This window comes from Haliotis cracherodii, unplaced genomic scaffold (assembly GCF_022045235.1).
Source record: "Haliotis cracherodii isolate W230 unplaced genomic scaffold, xgHalCrac1.p SCAF_2, whole genome shotgun sequence".
NCBI classification, from domain to species: domain Eukaryota; kingdom Metazoa; phylum Mollusca; class Gastropoda; order Lepetellida; family Haliotidae; genus Haliotis; species Haliotis cracherodii.
Window position 1 is genome coordinate 48,050,423 of NW_027266275.1, and position 19,747 is coordinate 48,070,169.

The 19,747-nt window shown below is 39.6% G+C and overlaps 1 protein-coding gene across 1 annotated transcript in view; it reads left to right on the plus strand.

Moving 5' to 3' along the window:
* The window catches only part of LOC139468155 (RNA polymerase I-specific transcription initiation factor RRN3-like), a 346,794-nt gene that overhangs the window by 246,781 nt on the left and 80,266 nt on the right, over window positions 1-19,747 (plus strand). Inside the window, exon 12 of the mRNA XM_071249934.1 lies at window positions 19,324-19,454. Within this exon, the coding sequence (XP_071106035.1) occupies window positions 19,324-19,454 (131 nt within the window). The remainder of the gene's footprint in view (window positions 1-19,323; window positions 19,455-19,747) is intronic.

Genomic DNA, 19,747 nt, shown 5'->3' on the forward strand with positions numbered 1-19,747 from the left:
TATACCTCAGAATCAAAATTTGTACAAGCTGGGGTCCCCCAAGGGTCAGTCCTTGGACCACTGCTTTTTATTGTTTATATAAATGATGTTGTCGAAGGTATCAAGAGTAATTTACGCCTGTTCGCAGATGATAGATCTATATATGTCATCATTGATGATCAAATCTCTGCAGCAAATTGTATCAACAATGATTTGGCAAAAATCTCAAACTGGGCCCAAAAATGGCAAGTAGGTTTCAATCCAGATAAGACCAAAACTATAACATTCAGTCGCAAAATCAATTATGGTTTTAGACCAAACTTATACATGGAGAGTACTGTTATTGAAGAAGTACAAAGTCATAAACATTTAGGAATTACACTTCAATCTGATTGTTCATGGAAAATACACATTAACGAAATTATTAGAAAAATTAGTCCAATGATCAACTGCCTAAGGAGCTTTAAATACAGACTAACAAGAAATACGCTTGAAACTATGTACACATCTTTTATCCTACCAAACTTCGACTACTGCTGTCATATTTGGGACAACTGTACAAACGAACAATCATTGTTACTCGAGAATTTACATTTGGACGCATTGAGAACTATTTGTGGGGCGGTTCGGGGTACCAGTCATGTTAAAATTTATAACGAAACAAACTTTCAGTCCTTAAAAGAACGACGACACTGCTTCAAATTGATTACATTTTACAAAATGAAAAACAGTATTTCACCTGTATATCTCAACGATCTCATTCCAAGTCCAGTCTCTGATAATAGCAATTATAACCTTAGAAATAGATCTAACATACAAACAATCAAATGTAGAACCCAGACCTATGCTAAATCATTTCTTCCGGATACGATTAATCTGTGGAACGCTCTACCCAATGAAGTTACTAATTCTTGCTCATTAAAAGAATTTGAATCCTTAATTAATCGTTCTGATACAATTATTAATAATTTTGACCTAAAATACGGTCATAGATCATGCCAAATTGTCCACTGTCGCCTTAGGCTCGGCTGCAGTGACCTAAACGCTGATAAGTTTAGACAACATGTATCAGACGGCACTTGTGGGTATCACTTTGAAGACGCAATTCACTTTTTCTATACCTGTCAAAAATACCATGATATCAGAAACACTATGTACTTCTACACACATGGGTATGATTTAAAAACGGTATTACATGGCAATAGTTCAGTTAGCAGTTCTACAAACATGACTATTCTTAAATCAGTTCACGATTTCATTGTCAAAAGCAAAAGATTTGAGTAGCTTAATTTTATGCATGTAGTAATGGAAAACTGCTATATCTTATTTCACAGACACCACTTGTATTGGCTTCATATATTTCATTTGTGCATTTAGTATGTTTATGTTTAGCACTATTTTACATATAATCTGATATATAACCAGCTGATGTAAAGTTATTACCTGGAGAGGTATTTACATAAGCAAGTTTTGCTTGTTTACTGATCCAGATTTCTTTTGAAATAAAAATATGTTTAAACCATTTAAAACTATCATTACTTGCGAAGGCATGGTTAATTGAAAACTGCGGGGTTTAGGCATCAGTGCAACATGCTCAGGTCATGTTCAAAAACATTATGTTTGTGATGTGGCCTATTAAAAACTATTGAAAATATTGTCATGGTGACTGATTTACGACACCCATTGTCTGAAGAACATTTGATTGCAAAGGCTCATTACCCTGGAGCCATGACATCTATATGCCTTGAAACATCTAATTGCTGTTATTTATAAGATGCTAATCCTATTTGTTAATCCCCATTTTTGTGTACATCGACCGTCTGCCATCCTGAACAGGATGTGCAAGTATGTCACTGATGATTGACTGTTTACATTTATATTTATTACTTACTAAATGTCAGGTGACCTTGGCTATATAAGCCTTGGTCCAGAGAGAATAGAGGATGTTACTAGAATGTCAAGACTATGCCCCAGCCCGGGCTAGGTTAAAACAAGAATTGCAGTTAGATCCGCTATCTGTCATAGATCTCCTAAAGCCAAGAGATGCAATAGCGAAGGCCAAACTAACTCTATTTCTGAGAGATGGACAGCTGCTCGAACGTATATAAACAGAGCAGCCAAGGATAAAAATGAAATCATATCAATATAAGAAAATAGAAATCATATCAATGCAAAAACAGAAATTATGTGAACACCGAAATCACAATAGATATGTGAACCCTTCTCACACACAGGAGTCCCAAAGAGGGACAGGTCAGCCGAAATTGCCTAGGCAGAAGGCGACCTCTTAAACACCTAATGCAACAACAACAGAATAGAGGAAAAGAAAGGTCTTACCCTTAGCCTAGCTAGGGTTAGGCTGGGTGCTCCGGGGCACCTAGACAACAACCACTACCACTATGTGCTGACCAGGCACATAGTGTCTTTTGTATGTATATATTAACATGTATAAAGTAGAACTGTATATACCAAAAGCCATCGTCTCCAAGTTGTCACTTCCAACTGGAACCATACGTTGGCCCCTTGCATATACGAGTATGCAAATTGTTCATTAATCAACGTCAGACCGACACGCGTTGTTAATATGATCAACCACGACAATATATATTAAGTTTGCATATATCGAGTCAAAAGCTGGATTCAAAGAGAATTCTTCATTAAAATTTAACGGTATTAAATATCTGTCCATTGTAGTCTTTAGGAGGAATTATTCACAATTATAGATCATTTAGCAGACGTGTTTACCACGATCAGCTGTTAATTTCAATTTCATTGACATGCCAGAGATGACAATCTACCTCTGTCAGATTTCTAGGTCTTCAACCATGTACTGTGTTCAGATCGGAATTGAGTATTTTCAAAGTGATAAGACATGAAGTAACGACTGTTGTAAATACAGTCTACTGGCAAAAATAGATATTATTTACATTAAAAACTGATGCTTTATTAACACGGTGCTATCATCAATTTTGCTGTACATTTCTGTCTGTAGTGTGAAGCGTACCGAAAAAAATATTGTTGAATTTTCATTTAATTAATAGTGCCAGTTCATCATATGTTCATTAAAATATGAATATTGTTCAAGGTTCACTTTCTGTTTTATTAGCAACAATTAAGTCATTTGTGTCCCGCAGAAGATGGTGTGTTTGCCATGTTCCGCAGCCAGAAAATGTTGACAAGTTACCAGGAAGTTAATAATACTGTCATAGCGACTGATTTACGACACCAATTGTCTGAAGAACATTTAATTGCAAAGGCTCATTACCCTGGAGCCATGACGGCTTGCCCTCATTTCGCCTACACCTAATTTCGCCTACAATAATTCAAATGCTTAATTGCCTCACCCTTATTATATGAATTGGCATTGTCCATCTCAGGCTGTTAACTAATCCAAGCTCTAATCTAATCCAAGCGGCATAGAGGTTCAAAGTGAAGTTTTTACAACCTATGACAACTTCTCACAACTCTTTTTTGACTTGGTCATTCTGTTAATCCTTAGTTGTTTTGAATGTGCAAGTAAATCTTGTTTAGTAAATAAATCTTAATTAATAATTAAGGTGTAAAGAAGCCTAACATCGCTTCTCACATTGTTTGTAATTGTTACAAATTGGTTAGTTCTTAGTATCGGTTTAATTAAAGGAAATTAGATGTCTGCTCAATTGTTGAACTGTTATTGTTGTTATTATTGCATTGGTATATATGTACCTGACCTATCAGCTTCCTAGTGGACACACAATGGAGGAGCTCCTCTACATAATCCAAAACAGGAAAAAGGGCACAGCCCCAGGATTAGACCTAACTTCATACCAAATAATTAAAAAACTCCCCCTAAAACTACTCCAGGCACTACTTGAACTATACAATATCATCTAGCTAAACAGACAGGTTCCTACTCCCTGGAAACAGGCCCTAGTCATACCAATCCCTAAACCTAATAAACCAGCTAATCAAGCCAACTCATATAGACCAATATCCCTAACTTCAAACTTATGTAAAGTAATGGAATCAATGGCTAAAAATAGATTACAACATTACTTAACCCAAAATAACATCATAAACCCAGATCAAAGCGGTTTCACTCCTGGCCGCTCAACCCTAGATAACCTCGCCCGACTAGAACAAGATATTAAGACAGGACAACTAAATAAACAATATACCACAGGCATCTTCTTAGACTTCTCTAAAGCTTTTGACATTGATGGCACGATGGGCTAATACAAAAACTTAAAAAAATAGGACTCAAAGGTCAGATAATCTACTACATCCAGGACTTCCTAAACAATCGTAAAATAACCGTGGGTATAGACCAAACTCTATCGGACCAATGTCCCCTAGAAAATGGCACTCCACAAGGCAGTATCCTCAGCCCCACCCTCTTCAATATAATGATAAACGATCTATTTGAGGGCCTATCCCCTAAAGTAAACACATCAAAATTCGCGGATGATTGAGCCATCTGGATCCGCACTAAAAGCATGAAAATGGTCCAAAATATACTCCAAAAATCTCTTAATAAAATACAACAATGGGCTGACAAATGGGGCTTCTCCCTTAACTCAGAAAAAACAACAGGAATAGTATTCAAACATAAAAACATGAAACCCGCCTCCCCAATCCTCCAGCTAAACAATCAAACAATCAAATTTCCAAAACAAACCAAATTCTTAGGACTTATTTTTGATGAACATCTCACCTGGGATGCTCACATCCAAAACCTAACAACTAAATGCAGTAAAGACCTAAACACCCTAAGATGCCTAACTGGCGAGCCTCCAAAGATACCCTCCTCTCTCTCTACATATCACTAATTAGATCAAAACTAGACAACGGCTGCGCCATATACAACACCCTAAACAACTCTCTATCTAAAAAACTTGACTCAGTACAATATCAGGCTCTCAAACTAATTACACGCACCCAACATGGCAACTCCTACACCTCACTTCAGGCCTTAACAGGAGAAATGCCACTAAGTCTACGCAGGGAACAGCTAAGCTTAAATTTCCCAATCAAACCCGCTCATCCAAAACTTAATAAACCAAAACATCAGCCCCCAAAAACAAGCTTTAGCTCGTAAACACCCCTTTCTTACCCCAATATCCCAAAGAATAACAAACTACCTAAATGAACACCAAATTAAAAATCTGAAACAAAACTGCAAACAATCAAATATCTTCACCCCTAAACTTAAAATACCCAAAATAGACACAACACTAGCTAGCCAAATAAATAAACAAACCGACCCAAACATAGCTAAAACTACCACACTAGCATACATACACGAAAATTGGCCAAATTGGTGTCACATTTACACGGACGGATCCTCAGATCCGACTTCCAAACACACAGGTTTCGGAGTCCATACCACACAACCAACTAAAACCACACAATCCTTCCGACTCCCAAACAACCAATCAATATTCACGGCAGAACTAATGGGCATGGCCTCAGCCCTCCATAATCAAGAATCCAAAAACCACAAAAAAATCCTAATACTTACCAACTCCCTAAGTGGACTGCAAGCCCTCCAAAACAAAAATACAAAAAACCGACCTAAATTAATAAATCAAATACTTAAAAGCTCCAACGACCTAACTAAGGCAGGCAAACAAATAACCTTCTTGTGGATACCCGCCCACGTAGGAATATACGGTAATGAAAACGCCGATAAAGCAGCTAAACTATCCCTCAAAATCCCAGAAATAAGCTTAAACTTACCCATCTCAAAATCAGAAATAAAAAGTGTAAACAAGCAAAACATCACAAAAAAATGGCATAACCTATATCTAAAGTCAAATAGCCAAATCAAAAAAGTGCTCAGCAAACCACTAACCAAACCAAAAATTCTCCATCCATCAAAAAAAATTGACAGAGTAATCACTAAACTCCAAACAGGACACACCAACCTAAATAACCACCTAAAAAAAATAAAAAACACACTACAGGTAACTGCCCACACTGCAAACAACCAGAAACCCCAGAACACGCACTCATCCACTGCACACACTACCTAACACATCGAACCGCATTACAAACCACCCTCAATCTAAACAAGGCTCTCACTCTAGAAGCAATACTAAACCCACAAAATAAACTAGAAAACTTCAAGGCCTTAGGCGTATTCTTAATCAAAACGGAACTAATAAAACGCATCTAAAAACACAATAACCTACCAAATCAAAATCACATAAACAAACAAACATCCACCATACCCAGCTCCCTTAGTTCTCCTCCCCAACCCCATCGGCATCTATTCCAAATCTCAAAATTCCCAAATTCTATGTAAGCAACCCCTAAAGCCCCCTCTTGGGTTGCACAGACCACTTTCGCCCCTTTCGGAAATACATTAAATGGCCTGGCCAGGCCCGTGTGCGAAATACGCATCAGTCGGAAAGCACACGTTAAATCTCCAAAGTAAGTAAGTAAGCTTCCTAGTCAGCATCAAAATGGCAAATCTTCAGAGAGAGGAGTTTGTAACATCACAAAGACGAGGCCAGCAAGTACTTTATACAGGCTATAGATGTCAAGCGTCAAGTTGCTGTTCACTGGAAGTATGTCCACACAGGTTGCAATGGTAGATGCAGCACTATTGCAGAACACGTCGTGTCTACAACTCCTCACAGCTACCCCCCAGTAGAGAATGAAGAACACATCAGACTTATAGGTCCTGTGCAGCAGATATACAACGCAGAACTGGATCAACTTGATGAAGAAGTAGCTGCGACTGCCCCTTCTTTTGCAAGTGTTCAAGCTTCCCTGTACAGAAACAGAGCCAAGACTATTCCACAAGTTCCAGAAACCAGAAGAACAGTCAACTTGGAAGGAACATGGACACAGACAGAAGATGGAAGAGACTTCCTGTGCATCAATGACGGGGAAGACGACAGACTACTGGTGTTTGCTACCACTGAGATGTTAGAAATCATGAGTGACTCTGACAGTTTGTTTATGGATGGTACTTTTTTTGTTTGTCCTAGCTTGTGGCTCCAAGTATATATTAATCATTGTCTTGTAAATGGTAAAATGTATCCTGTTGCTTTTTCGTTGCTTCCTTACAAGACCAAACAGTCTAATGTTATACTACTTAGGTTGTTGAAGGACACAGTAGGAACCAGAACTGGTACTGAACTTTCTCCAGAGGTGTTTCAGACTGATTACGAGTCAGCAGTCATAAGTGCCATTGCAGAGGTTTTTCCTGATAGTTATGTGAGGGGTTGTCTGTTTCACTATTCACTAGCTTTGTGGCGTCAGGTAGTTGAGAGACGTCTTGTACGAGAATACACGAACAATCCAGCAATTCAATCCCATGTTCGACGTGCCGCAGCCCTGCCACTTCTCCCACTTGACCAGGTACAGAATGCATGGGTTGAGGTGATGGAGCAAGGACCTGATGATCAACAGATTGGTGATTTTAACAACTATGTCACCAGCACATGGGTAGATGACGACGCTATATTCCCCTGCCATATTTGGAACCAGCATGACAACACCGGTCCCCGATCCAACAACCATCTGGAAGGGTTCCACTGTGGACTGAAAAAGAGAATGCCCCGATCTCACCCTAACATCTATCAGTTCTTGAAGGAGATCAAGAAGATTGAAAAGGCAGACAGACGCTCCAGGAAACAAATTGATCTTGGAGGATCATGCAGACCCCGAGCTCGTCTTGACAGACAAAGGGACAAAAGAATTGAAAGACTAAAGACACAGCTTCTTAGTGGAAGAAAAACTGTAATGCAATTTCTTGATGGCATTGGATATGTACTTAAGCTACAGCAATCATGAGTCATTATTATTATTACTGCATAATGTAAATATCAGCTATTAAACAATGTATGAAGCTTTAAGATTGTCTTGTCTGTTTAACCTTCTTTTGGGTCAGTTCATTATTTTAGAGGTAACACAGCACTTGACTTATGTGCAGTCAGCTGTAAATTTGTTTTGTTAAGGGTGTAGGCGAAATGAGGACAGGCCGCCATGACATCTATATGCCTTGAAACACTTAATTCCTGTTATTTATAAGATGCTAATCCCCATTTTTGTGTACATCGACCGTCTGCCATCCTGAACGAGATGTGCAAGTATGTCACTGATGATTTACTGTTTATGTTTATATTTATTACTTACTAAATGTCATGTGACCTTGGCTATATAAGCCTTGGTCCAGAGAGATTGAGAGGAAGTAGAAAAGAAAGGTCTTACCCTTAGCCTAGCTACCACTACCACTAGGTGCTGACCTGGCACATAGTGTCTTTTGTATGTATATATCTACATGTATAAAGTAAAACTGTATATACTGAAGCCATCGTCTCCAAGTTGTCACTTCTTACAGGAACCATACGTCAGACCCACGTGTTGTTGATACTGTAGACATGTACAATCTTTATGAGTTACATTTAAATGATTAACTCACATTTTTCCAAATTTTATTGACACATCTGGAAGCTTCATGGATTATAAACTAACACTGAATATTTAAACACACATGTTACTCTAATCACATGTTAGATAAGAACATGTTGGTTTATATGATAGATTTTTTACTTACCCTGCATTATTCCTAAATGCATCTACTGCTTACCTTACGACAAAGAAGATGGCGCCTTGTGATGGTCCTTGATGAAGAAGAAAAAAGGTTATTTTCACTTTCGATTTCTACTTTTGCAAGGACCCATGTCCGCTTTCATGTGACCGTCCATTGCGACGTCACATCTGGACTTTTTATCCCCCCGACATATAATGACGGGGGATATAGCCATCAGTATATCCGTCTGTCCGTCTGTAATCATTGTTTGTCCGGAGCATATTTCCTAAACTGTACAACCTAGCTTCCCACAACTTGGTACACTTAACAATCAGGCTCAGTAGTAGTGCCTTTTGCTATTTAGAGATTTTTAGAGTTTTATATTTTTGTCGTTTCCATGGAAATATGATGAACTTAGGAAATTTGAGGGTAGTGCTCTTGTCCGGAGCCAATTTCCTAAACCGTACAACCTAACTTCACAAAACTTGGTACACTTAACAATCAGGCCCAGTAGAAGTGCCTTTTGATATTTAGAGATTTTTAGAGTTTTATATTTTTGTCGTTTCCATGGAAATATGATGAACTTAGGAAATTTGAGGGTAGTGCTCTTGTCCAAAGCATATTTCATAAACCGTACAACCTAGCTTCCCAAAACTTGGTACACTTAACAATCAGGCCCAGTAGAAGTGCCTTTTGCTATTTAGAGATTTTTAGAGTTTTATATTTTTGTCGTTTCCATGGAAATATGATGAACTTAGGAAATTTGAGGGTAGTGCTCTTGTCCGGAGCATATCTCCCGAACCATAAAACTTAGCTTCTCCAAAGTTTTTACACCTATGAAGCAGGTTATGTAGTGGTGCCTTTGCTATTAACAGATTTTTTCTTCTTTTTTCTTTTTTCCAATTTAAATTGAAAATTGATGAACTTAGGGTAATGTCCTCGTCTGGAGCATTTCTTCTAAACCATGCGACAAAGATTCGCCAAACTTTATGCACATATCAATCATGTTCACTAGTAGTGCAGTTTGTTATTTATAGATTTTAATCTTTTTAATTTATAGCCCCTGACATATAATTCTAAGGTGTACTATTTACCGATATCATATACTATATATGATGTGAGCTACATAACCTAGTACATTCTTTTTATGCCTTTGTGTCATGAGGCTACTACAGAGCTATTCATATGCGAATCTGCGAAGTTATTGTTATTACAATTTCATGAGATCATCAGAAAGTGAGCTACATGAACCAATATTTAATAACCTTCATTATATTTCTAGTTTAGGCATCAAGGGAAAAGATTTCCTTGCCAATCTAAATACGTTTGAAGGTACACAGTTTACCAACATGCAACGTCAGGGGGATATGTCATCTTCGGATGACTTTTGTTCCTGCTTATCGCCCAACAGACATGTTGTGCCCTTTTTCGCTCTCCTTAACTTTTGACTTTAATTTTTGTTTTGCTTCCCCGTTACATTTCGTCTGCGTTGAAGTATACCTTATCTTCTTTGTATGCTTGCATTTGTGTAATGACAGTGTTCCCACTGGCTTTTGAAACTGCCACTCCTTGTTGACTGGCAACTCTAAAAATTACCAGTCAGCCCTAATTTTTCCTAAAATTTCAACAACAACAAAATGTATGAAAATTATTTGGTTTTAATTCTTTCAACTTCATGTTCATTGCAAAGATGTCATATCTGAAGTAACTTAGTTAGATCTGTACATCATTCACAATAACTTCAGTCACAATTTTCTTCATATTTTTTAATATTTCGAGACGAATTCGCTACAACTGGATATTTAACCTAGAAATAGACAAGGGGAAACCCTGATGGTAACAGACAAGCTGACTTTGTTAGAAAAATGTACTTATATGAATATCACCGATGTTTTGTTCAACAACAAAGATTTATAAGTACTTTATTTGCCGGTCCACAGGGACTGGCAGTCACATGAATTACCGGTCCAAGCCTAATTTTACCAGTAAACGGGAACACTGACTTTGTCTTTTTCTTCCAGTTCGTTGCTTTCACACCATTTTGTAATTGTGTTACATGTTTGTCTCCTATTTTCGAGGCAGTCATTATAGCTTGCAATACTTGGTTAGGTATTACATTGTGTATCTATAAATACCTTTAGCCACTAGTGGCATTTTCTAGAGTTTCACATTTGTATTTTGATACACTTTAAATTTTCCAATTTAAACTTTGGTTTACTTACTGGTATGTACAAGTCTACTTTCAATACAACTTCAAGTTTTGCATAACTTATGCTTGTGCTGTGCATTAATTGACTTGACAAAAAATCAGCTTAAGATCCTCACCCACTGCAATGTTTTTGAGGCTGGATCATCTAACCGCTGTACTGCCTGCCTTCCCTGTAGCCTATCCCATGTACGCGAAGCCTTCGGCGCTGTACATAGATACACCCTTCAGGCAGTCCATGTGGCATCACTCTATGTCACTGATGTACCAGGCGCCTGTGTTCCAGTATCCATCGTCAGCAGCGACTCCTATGCCTCAGACAACCCAAGCACTTGCGCTTTGGTCAACGCCAGTCGCACACTAGACACCAGCAACTCCAGCTGAGCGCTCCACGTCGACCAGTACGCCGTCGGCAAGCATCAGTGCTACTACCCATGCTTCGGTTTCATCTCACTGCTAGGACTCACCCGATGCTTTGTCCCGGCACTCATTGAGAGTGAGATCTACACAGCATACCAGAAGCAGGCTCACCAGTGAGGCATTCGCATCACCACCATTCTGAGTCATCAGAAGCTTCACCAGATGAAGATTGGGATTCATCAATGGAATGGAATACTCACCTTCAGTCTGGTACAGAAGAAAAGAATTACACTATTTGGTCCCACCCTACGTCTATACCATTGGGTCCCATGCTTCAGGATATGATCAAGGCGTAGGATAAGGACCTTTCCAAACTGACACTTGCACCAGCATTCAAGGGCCAAAGTTTAGCAAGGATGACTTCCTTATCCATGCCTTTGGAGTAGCAGACCAGGCACGTATTTTGAATGAAGACTTACAGAAGATCACCGGCTCATCTAAGCCAACTACACTGAAGATCCCAGACATCAGATTTGCCTTCATTGAGACTGAGATCAGGCTATCACTCAAATCACTGTCAGCACTTTCAAACCTCAGGGAAGCCCTTGTGGAGATTACGGCTACTCGCAGGCTTCGCTACCTGGTGCTCTCCAATTGGGACTCTGAGTTTAAGTGTCATCTCCTCCATCAACCATGGTCGGCCAATTTGTTATTTAAGAATCAAGCCTCAGATATACACGCCAAGGTCTCTAACTACGCTCGTGATGAGACGGATCTCAAGGTGCTGGAGCAGGTCTCTCATAACTGGTGTCTCAGCCAGCAGGTCAGGCAATTATAGGCCAAGTTGCTCTTCCCTCAAAGAACAAGATTCTGCGCTACGGTTATCGCTTGAACATTGCGGGAGACCCATAGTTCACCACAGCTCCTCCTTGGGCTTTCCCATGGAAGCAACATCAACTACTGAAATCCAACATAGAGATCTTGCTGGAGAAGAGAGCTGTACAGATTGTACATGCCTCAGCGCTTCTACTGGTACCCAAGAAGGACTCAAGACAAGATGTGGATGATCTACAATCTCTCTGTGTTCAACGAGCACTGTCTGGAGCATCCACCATACTTCCGCCTCACAACCTTGAGATTGCTCAGGACCAGCATCAAGCCTTCTACTCCCTGATCTGTCTCGACTTGCAGGATGTGTACCTGCATGTACCAATCCTTCCCTCCTACCGCAGATCCCTCAGGTTCCAGTTCCATGGAGTCCACTACCAAAGGGAGGCCCTGCCCTTTGGCATTTCAGTGGCCCCTGGCTATTCACATGAATAACCAAGACAGTAGCTGACTTTCTACACTTGAGGAGCATCTGATTCAAGTCTTACAGAGATGACTGTCTCATGAGTCATCCTGACATGGCTAACTTGGTGCACCATCTGGACTTCACCTGGGGTCTATGATTTCATTTGGGAACTGATTCTTTCTTGCCGACTCCAATTCATAGGAAGTCTGTTCCAGACAGATCAGGATTAACTATCTGTGCTGAGGGACAGATGGCTAAAGATCCTACATCACCTGTCACCTGCCCTGCAACAATCTCTCACACTTCGCCAATGGCAAGTCTTGTTGGGATAGCTCACAACAGCCCAGGACTTGACGAGCAGAGGCCAATTACACCTACGCCCAATACAACAGTTCCTGACACCTTACATCAGGCGTCAAGACCCGTATGCAGCCATCACTCTACTGTCTCATGTAAGGACACATCTCAACATCTTAGGAGGGATCTCCTAATCCAGCCTAGCCCCAAAACTGCACCTGTTCGTAGACGCCTTTCTTCAGGGGTTGCGTGCACATCTACAGGGCCAGAAAACCTCAGGCCTGTGGTCAGGAAAACAATGTACTTGGCACATCAACAACCTCGAGTTGGAGGCACTCATTCTGGCAATGTCACATATGCAGGAGGAGTTACGGTACAACTCGCAATCTCCACAGACAACAGTATGGTGATAGTGGTGTAGGGACTGCGCAATCAGGGGACTGCACACTCTGACTCCCTACTTTGCCATGCGTTACAGTTCTTTCATCTAGTGGATCACCTAGGGCAACAATTTCTGAGGCTAGCACATCCCCGGATATCAGAACATTCTGGCAGACACCTTATCCCGACCAGACAAGGTGGCTACCACAGGTTGGAAGCTCCACCCAGAGACGTTTCAATTGCAGGCCCCTCTTAAGCCCCTCAATGCATCATACTTTTTCAACCTCTCCAGTTAGACATTTTTTCTCTTGGCATTAGCCAGAGCGGCGCAAGTGAGTGAGTTACATCTGTGTTCGTTTTGAGCATGGTATGCAGGGAGTGGTTTACCTCGGGCTGTGCTTGGATTTCATAGTGAAGAATCAGCTACCAGGACAAGCTGACCAGTCCTCCACCATTCCACCAATCTCCACGATTGTGGGGGTTGAAGATGATGGTGCCCTGTACAAGCACTACACGAGTTTTCATCCGCCACTTCAAGACTAGGCGTGGCACAAGGAAATGTCCACAACCAAAGTCAATCGCAAGACCATATCACTATGGTTACCTGTAGTTCTGCAGGCATACCAGATCGCCAACCTTGATACACTGAGTGAAAATAATCTTCAGATCAGAGCGGTTGCCTCAACCATGGCTCCGACAGTGTCCTTGCCAGCTTAGCTAAGAGATGTGGCACTTGAAGACATCAAAGGCGTTCGTTGCTTTGGCCCTGTGGTAGTAGCCCGTCAGGTGACCGTCCCCTGACGCAAATAATGAACTCTTCCTGTCAGGAGCCAGTCTTACCTGACTCCCACAGTGTTTTGACACGCCCGTAAGGGGGATTATCAGGCTTATAGCCTTGGCTGGATAACTCAATTTTTAGATTTTACCTTACGTTATTTTCTTGGTACTGTTTGTTTACCTTGACTTATCCTCATTTCTCCCTGATGGAAAAGATTGAACGAGTATAACCGATCGGCGCTTGATACGTCATTCGTTTCCCTTAACACGTGTGTCACATGAAGGGTTTATATATATTTAGGATTACATCTGAAGGTATACCCACAGTCATTAAGATGTAATGCAGGATAAGTAAAACATTTAGTAAAATCTAAATCTTTTACATTTGTATACTTATCCTGCATTACTGCGTCTAAGGGCTGACCTGCCTCCCCACTATGGCCCCAGAATATTTTAGCACAGTGACAGGCAGGAATGTGATCAGATGTGGCGTCACATCGGACAGTCACTTAACAGTGGTGATGGGTCCTTGCAAAAGTAGACTGAAGGTGAAAATAACTTGTTTTCTTCATCAAGGACTACTGCTAGGCACTGTCTTCTTTGTCATAAGGTAAGCAATAGATGCGTTAAGGAGTTATGCAGGATAAGTGTACAAATGTAAAAAATATTTGAATTTTACTGAAATTTCTACTTGAATTACACCTCCACAAAGAAAAAAGTAGTTGCACAAAATACTTTGTTGAATTGGAACGGGACCCAGAGTGATCTCATTATCCACTAATGGTGATGGTTCGTCTGTCATATGCGTTCAATTTGTCACACTGAGTATCCAGAATATCACTAGTCTGGTCATTTTGGTCGAAATAAATGGCCAACCTCAAGAAAATTGCAACAGAATTAATTCATACTTTATGTTATTTGGTAGCATGTCAGCTTTCAGGAAAAAAAAGTCTACCCAAATCAACTCATGGGAATGACCTTTCTCAAGGTCACAAGATATAGGCCTATATAATTCGTATTTTCGTATTCTTGGATATTTGTAGGAAGGAAGAGTTCAAATTTATTATAGTTTTCTTTCTAATATAACTAAATTAAAGAACAATCTGGGTATACAACTTTTATTTACTTTATAAAAAATATCACAGGGACAATTCAATTCATTATAATACATAATGTAGTTCAAGGTCAAATAGAGGACATATATGAAGAGTGGCCGAGAAGTTAAATGTTGCCATAGATTTTCAAATATTGGAATGAAGTCATACATATTATATTCAAATGTAAGATAATCACACTTCATATATCATTTTAAGAACTTAATGTACTAATTGTGGAAGAAATCACCTAATTGTGTGTGTGTGTGGGGGGGGGGGGGGGGGGGGGGGGGGGGGGAGGGGGGGGGCGGTCATACATAGCCAATAATAATTGTAGCCAGTGACAGTCTGAGGTAACAATGAGCAAGCCTCCAAGCCTCCGACAGAAATATTTGCTATTTTATGTTATTTGGATGCAAGTCTTGCCGTTTATATAATTCCAAAGACAATGGATGATTTTGATAAGTCAAGTGTCCTTCAATACAAGTTTTACAATTTCGTACAATACTATTTTGTTCGTAGAAACGGGTCATGGCAGAATGTTCCTTTGATTGAGACTCTGCCCGAATTTGACTCACGTACAAGGGGAAATGAATATCATATGTTCCAGTATACTTGTTTTAGATTTGAAAGAAAATTGTTACCAAACTATTGTGGTATAAATCCCAACTTTCATAAACTCCGATGCTTATTCACAACTACTGATAGCTGAACACTCATTCGTTAAAGTAAGTATATTGGTTGCATAATTCAGAAGTTTTGTTGTTTTTGTACTAATGCCGCACTCAGCAATATTGCAGCTATATGACGGCGGCCAGTAAATAATCGAGTCTGGACCAGACAATCCAGTGATTGACATCATGAGCAGCGATCCACGCAATTGGGATCGATGACATGCATCAACCAAGTCAGCGATTCTGACCAATCCCGTTAGTAGTCGCCTTTAACGACAAGTACAGTCGCCTTTTACGGCAAGTATATATGATACTGTGATGTTGTTGTGCTAGATGTAAATAATATAACGTAGCTGTAGTTTCGAAAGATAATCCAGTAATAAAACACTTACAGAACAATAATCATCTTTAATGTCAATTATATCATGTATGCTATTTCTCATATCACTTTAATACATTGTAATTTGTATGTGTATCATGTTTGGGAGAGGCATTCAGATAAGCAAAATTTGCTTGTTTGCCAATCCCTCCACTTTATGGAAATAAATATGTTAATATCATAAAGAACTGGAACTTGGTAGCGCATGGGTAGTTGGCCGACTATAGTCTATTCTGGTGAAAGGGGCCCCGGCGAAACTCATGTCAGCCGGTTATCTTTTACGGTCACTGATACACTGAGTGAACACAGGCTATACTGACTATAGATTCATTTATTTTAGCGAGCGAATCTATTCAATTTGAGTATAAGTACAAGATAATCATAGACTATTGCATAGCATATCAATATGGCAAACGCTCGAGTGAGTGAGTATGGTTTTACGCCACTTTTAGCAATATTCCAGTTATATCAAGGCGGGGGACACCTGAGTGAGTGAGTTGGGTTTGACATTATTCCAGTTATATCACGGTGTGTCAGCTTAATGTGGGAGGAAAGCCCGAAGTGATGCAGGTCTTAGACGTTTACCTCTTCGGTGAAACTCACGAGCACGGGTATGATGCTGACAAACCTAGAAACATAATCGGGGCGAACCGGGATTCAAACCCACAATCATAGGTTTCTGGTGTGCCTAAGGGACGCAACTCTGCACAACGAATCGCGGCGCCTTAGACAATTGGGCCACCCGTGCCCCCGGGAGCAATCTCATTAAAATTAGATCTTAGTTCTCGCTACCGCTTAACAAAGATCTGAGGACATCCCATTACGGGTCACGTCAGAAGGACCGTTCTCGAATTTTGACCGACCAATGAAATGACTGACAAGAAATCGACATTAGCCAATCAGAAAGCAGCTTTTTCGAGCTTAACGACACTAGTTTCCAACTGGCGACTATGCTTCGAAACATATTTTGACGTATTCTCGATTAAAAAAATTAAAACTGATAAGAAGAACACTCTGGAATGGCTTATAGATGGCCTAGATTGTATGGATATAATCATAAAACCCGTAACTGTCGTTCGGAATACCCCGTGTCAAATATTTCGTGGTTGCATGATTAGAAAACACGTTCCGACTGTCACTTTCATGATCTGGTAAGCGACGCTCTGATTGGTCGGATGAAAGGTCGTTCTGACGCGACCCTAATGGGATGTCTCAGATCTTTGTTTGACGGTAGCGAGTACAAAGATTTGATTTTAATGAGATTGCCCCGAGGGACACCAGAAATGGGCTTCACGCATTGCAGCCATGTGGGGAATCAAACCCTGGCCTTCGGCGAATAAACACACAAGTGCCTTGCTGTATTCCAAACAATCTTTGGGGACAGTATTTGGTCTACTCCTGCTACAAATTTAGTTTCAAGTCAAGAAACGGAGACAGAATCGACTGATGCTGTTGTCTGAGATCATGCCGTTCCAGAATGGTAGCCGTAATTCTGAAAGAAGAAAAATGTCTTGCAGCATCGTGCCAAAAGAGATTAAAGTTGTTTAAATTCCTATATATTTCAAGTAATTACATCTGCATTTGCTGAATTTTCCTGGTTCCGTTTTTCACCAATTTCCCAGACAAAAAAAAAAGTTACAAGCCGGTTAAAAGTGTTAATTTTGTGACTTTAAACAGTAAAACAAATGCACTCAAGACGAGAAATGTCAATATTGGGTGTTTTAGAAATAGATAACTTGTTCCGATATCAATATTGTCAAGATTGGTTGTAATGAATTGCAAATTACGTACGCATTACGCAAATGATTATACATCATGTCACTCATGGGCTTCCATACATTTTTTTTTTTATCAAGGTGGATCCAAGGTTTTTATTGATTTTCCACTTTTCGATATGATTTTTCACATAATTATGTTTCTAATAATTGTAACAATGTTGGATGAATTTATAAAAGACAGGAATATGGTTATCGGTCGTGTTTAACACACATGTTCTCTGCTGGTGCATCCGTAGTTATGCTAGTTACATAGCAGACGACGCTACACAATTTATGGTTGATGGGCATGTTAGAAGTATACCGGAAGCCAACTGCTATTATTTTCATCATTATTAATTACATTTTTAAATAAATGTGTATTTGTCAACTTACCATGAAATAATACGGCTCCGTTATCGTTGTTTTTTTTCTGAATATTTTCCAAGGCACTAGCAGGATCACTACGAATTATCTCCCTTTGCGAGCTCTTCTTGATGTACGGCGGCCCCTAGGTGCCATATTCTCCTCGTTGGTTTTAATCTTTTTTGATGCGGGAATTAACCATTTTCCCGAAGGTTGATTTTTGTAGACTTTTTAATACAAACTCAAATACATTCAATTAAAAGGAAACAGTCGTAAAATATTCTGTTGCAATTTTCTTGAGGTGAAATCACAGAATGACCAGACTACACCTACATTACATCTAACAGGCCATATAGGAGTCACAAAGGGGCGTGCTACAACAGTGTTGAAAACATTCGGTTATAGAGATCACTAAATTTTTCAATATAATTTATTTCCAAGGGCATATTTTTCAGTTTGTAAACCAATGGGCTAAATAACAAGGGGCATAGAGGACATATGGTAGTAATCATAGAGCTACTCATGAGTTACCCGCAATGCAGATGAATGTTTGTGTTGAATTTGGCTGTCCAGCATCTGTAGTTGTAACCTCCCAAGTATTTCAGCTGGTACAAAATCACACATGATACAACCTGTGTCAAGCATCATCCCAAATCCCACTGCATGGACATAGCATCAACATAGTGAACTTGTCTGTTTTCAGGGATCACTTGATGTTGTACATGTAGTAACTAAGTTTGACTGTAATAGTGTTAATCAGAATAGATAATAAAATTCACTTTCTATTGGCTTATAACAATAAATGATTTCTATGACAGAATGAATGCTTGTGTCCAAATAATATACTGACACTTCAAAATATTTAGTTATGTTCTAAGGTTATGTAACCAATATTTATTCATATTCAAATGCTGCAACAAATATCTATATGCAAAATGATCAGATATGTTGTTTGGGGGTTTGGGGTTAAGGGTATTCCTGTATCACAGAATAATCATCCCCACAGTAATTCATTGGTATCCACCGGTCGTCAGTAGGTTGTGGGTGTGAAACCCCAACAAATTTTTGGTCTTCCTTTCACTTGGAGGCGACTAGGCATCTCACTAAGATGTGCAAAGCCCATTCATACCCAAAATCAGAGTAAGGGCGCACAACCCTATAATAAATCGTTCAACTGACTTGCAATGTTTGTTGTCTATGATTGTAATTTTGTGAAATATTTCCTAATTCATTTTCAGGCTCTTGCAGATGGCTTCATTGATTATCTCTGGACCAGGTTTCAGAATCCCAATTCAGAGACAGTTTTCAGGCAAACATCAGTGGCATATATTGGCAGCTTCATCTCAAGGGCAAAGTTTATTTCTATCAAGTATGTATACATATTTAAGCTGCATAAGATTATTATTCATTGAGAACAGTATCTAATATCAAGGTGACAAAACTGACCTGATATGCTTATGCTCTTCACCAACTTGTCTTGGTGAACAGAATATTTAGCAAAAGTAGTGGAAGGAATGAATGCCTGTGAAAAACAGGGACCTTTTGAGTCAATGTTACCAAGCGACTTTGAACTCATTGTAAATTTATGTTTTGGGGTTTTGGCTAATGTTTGTGTCTGTTCAACTATTCACCCACCCTTTCAAAAGAACTGCATCAAAATCT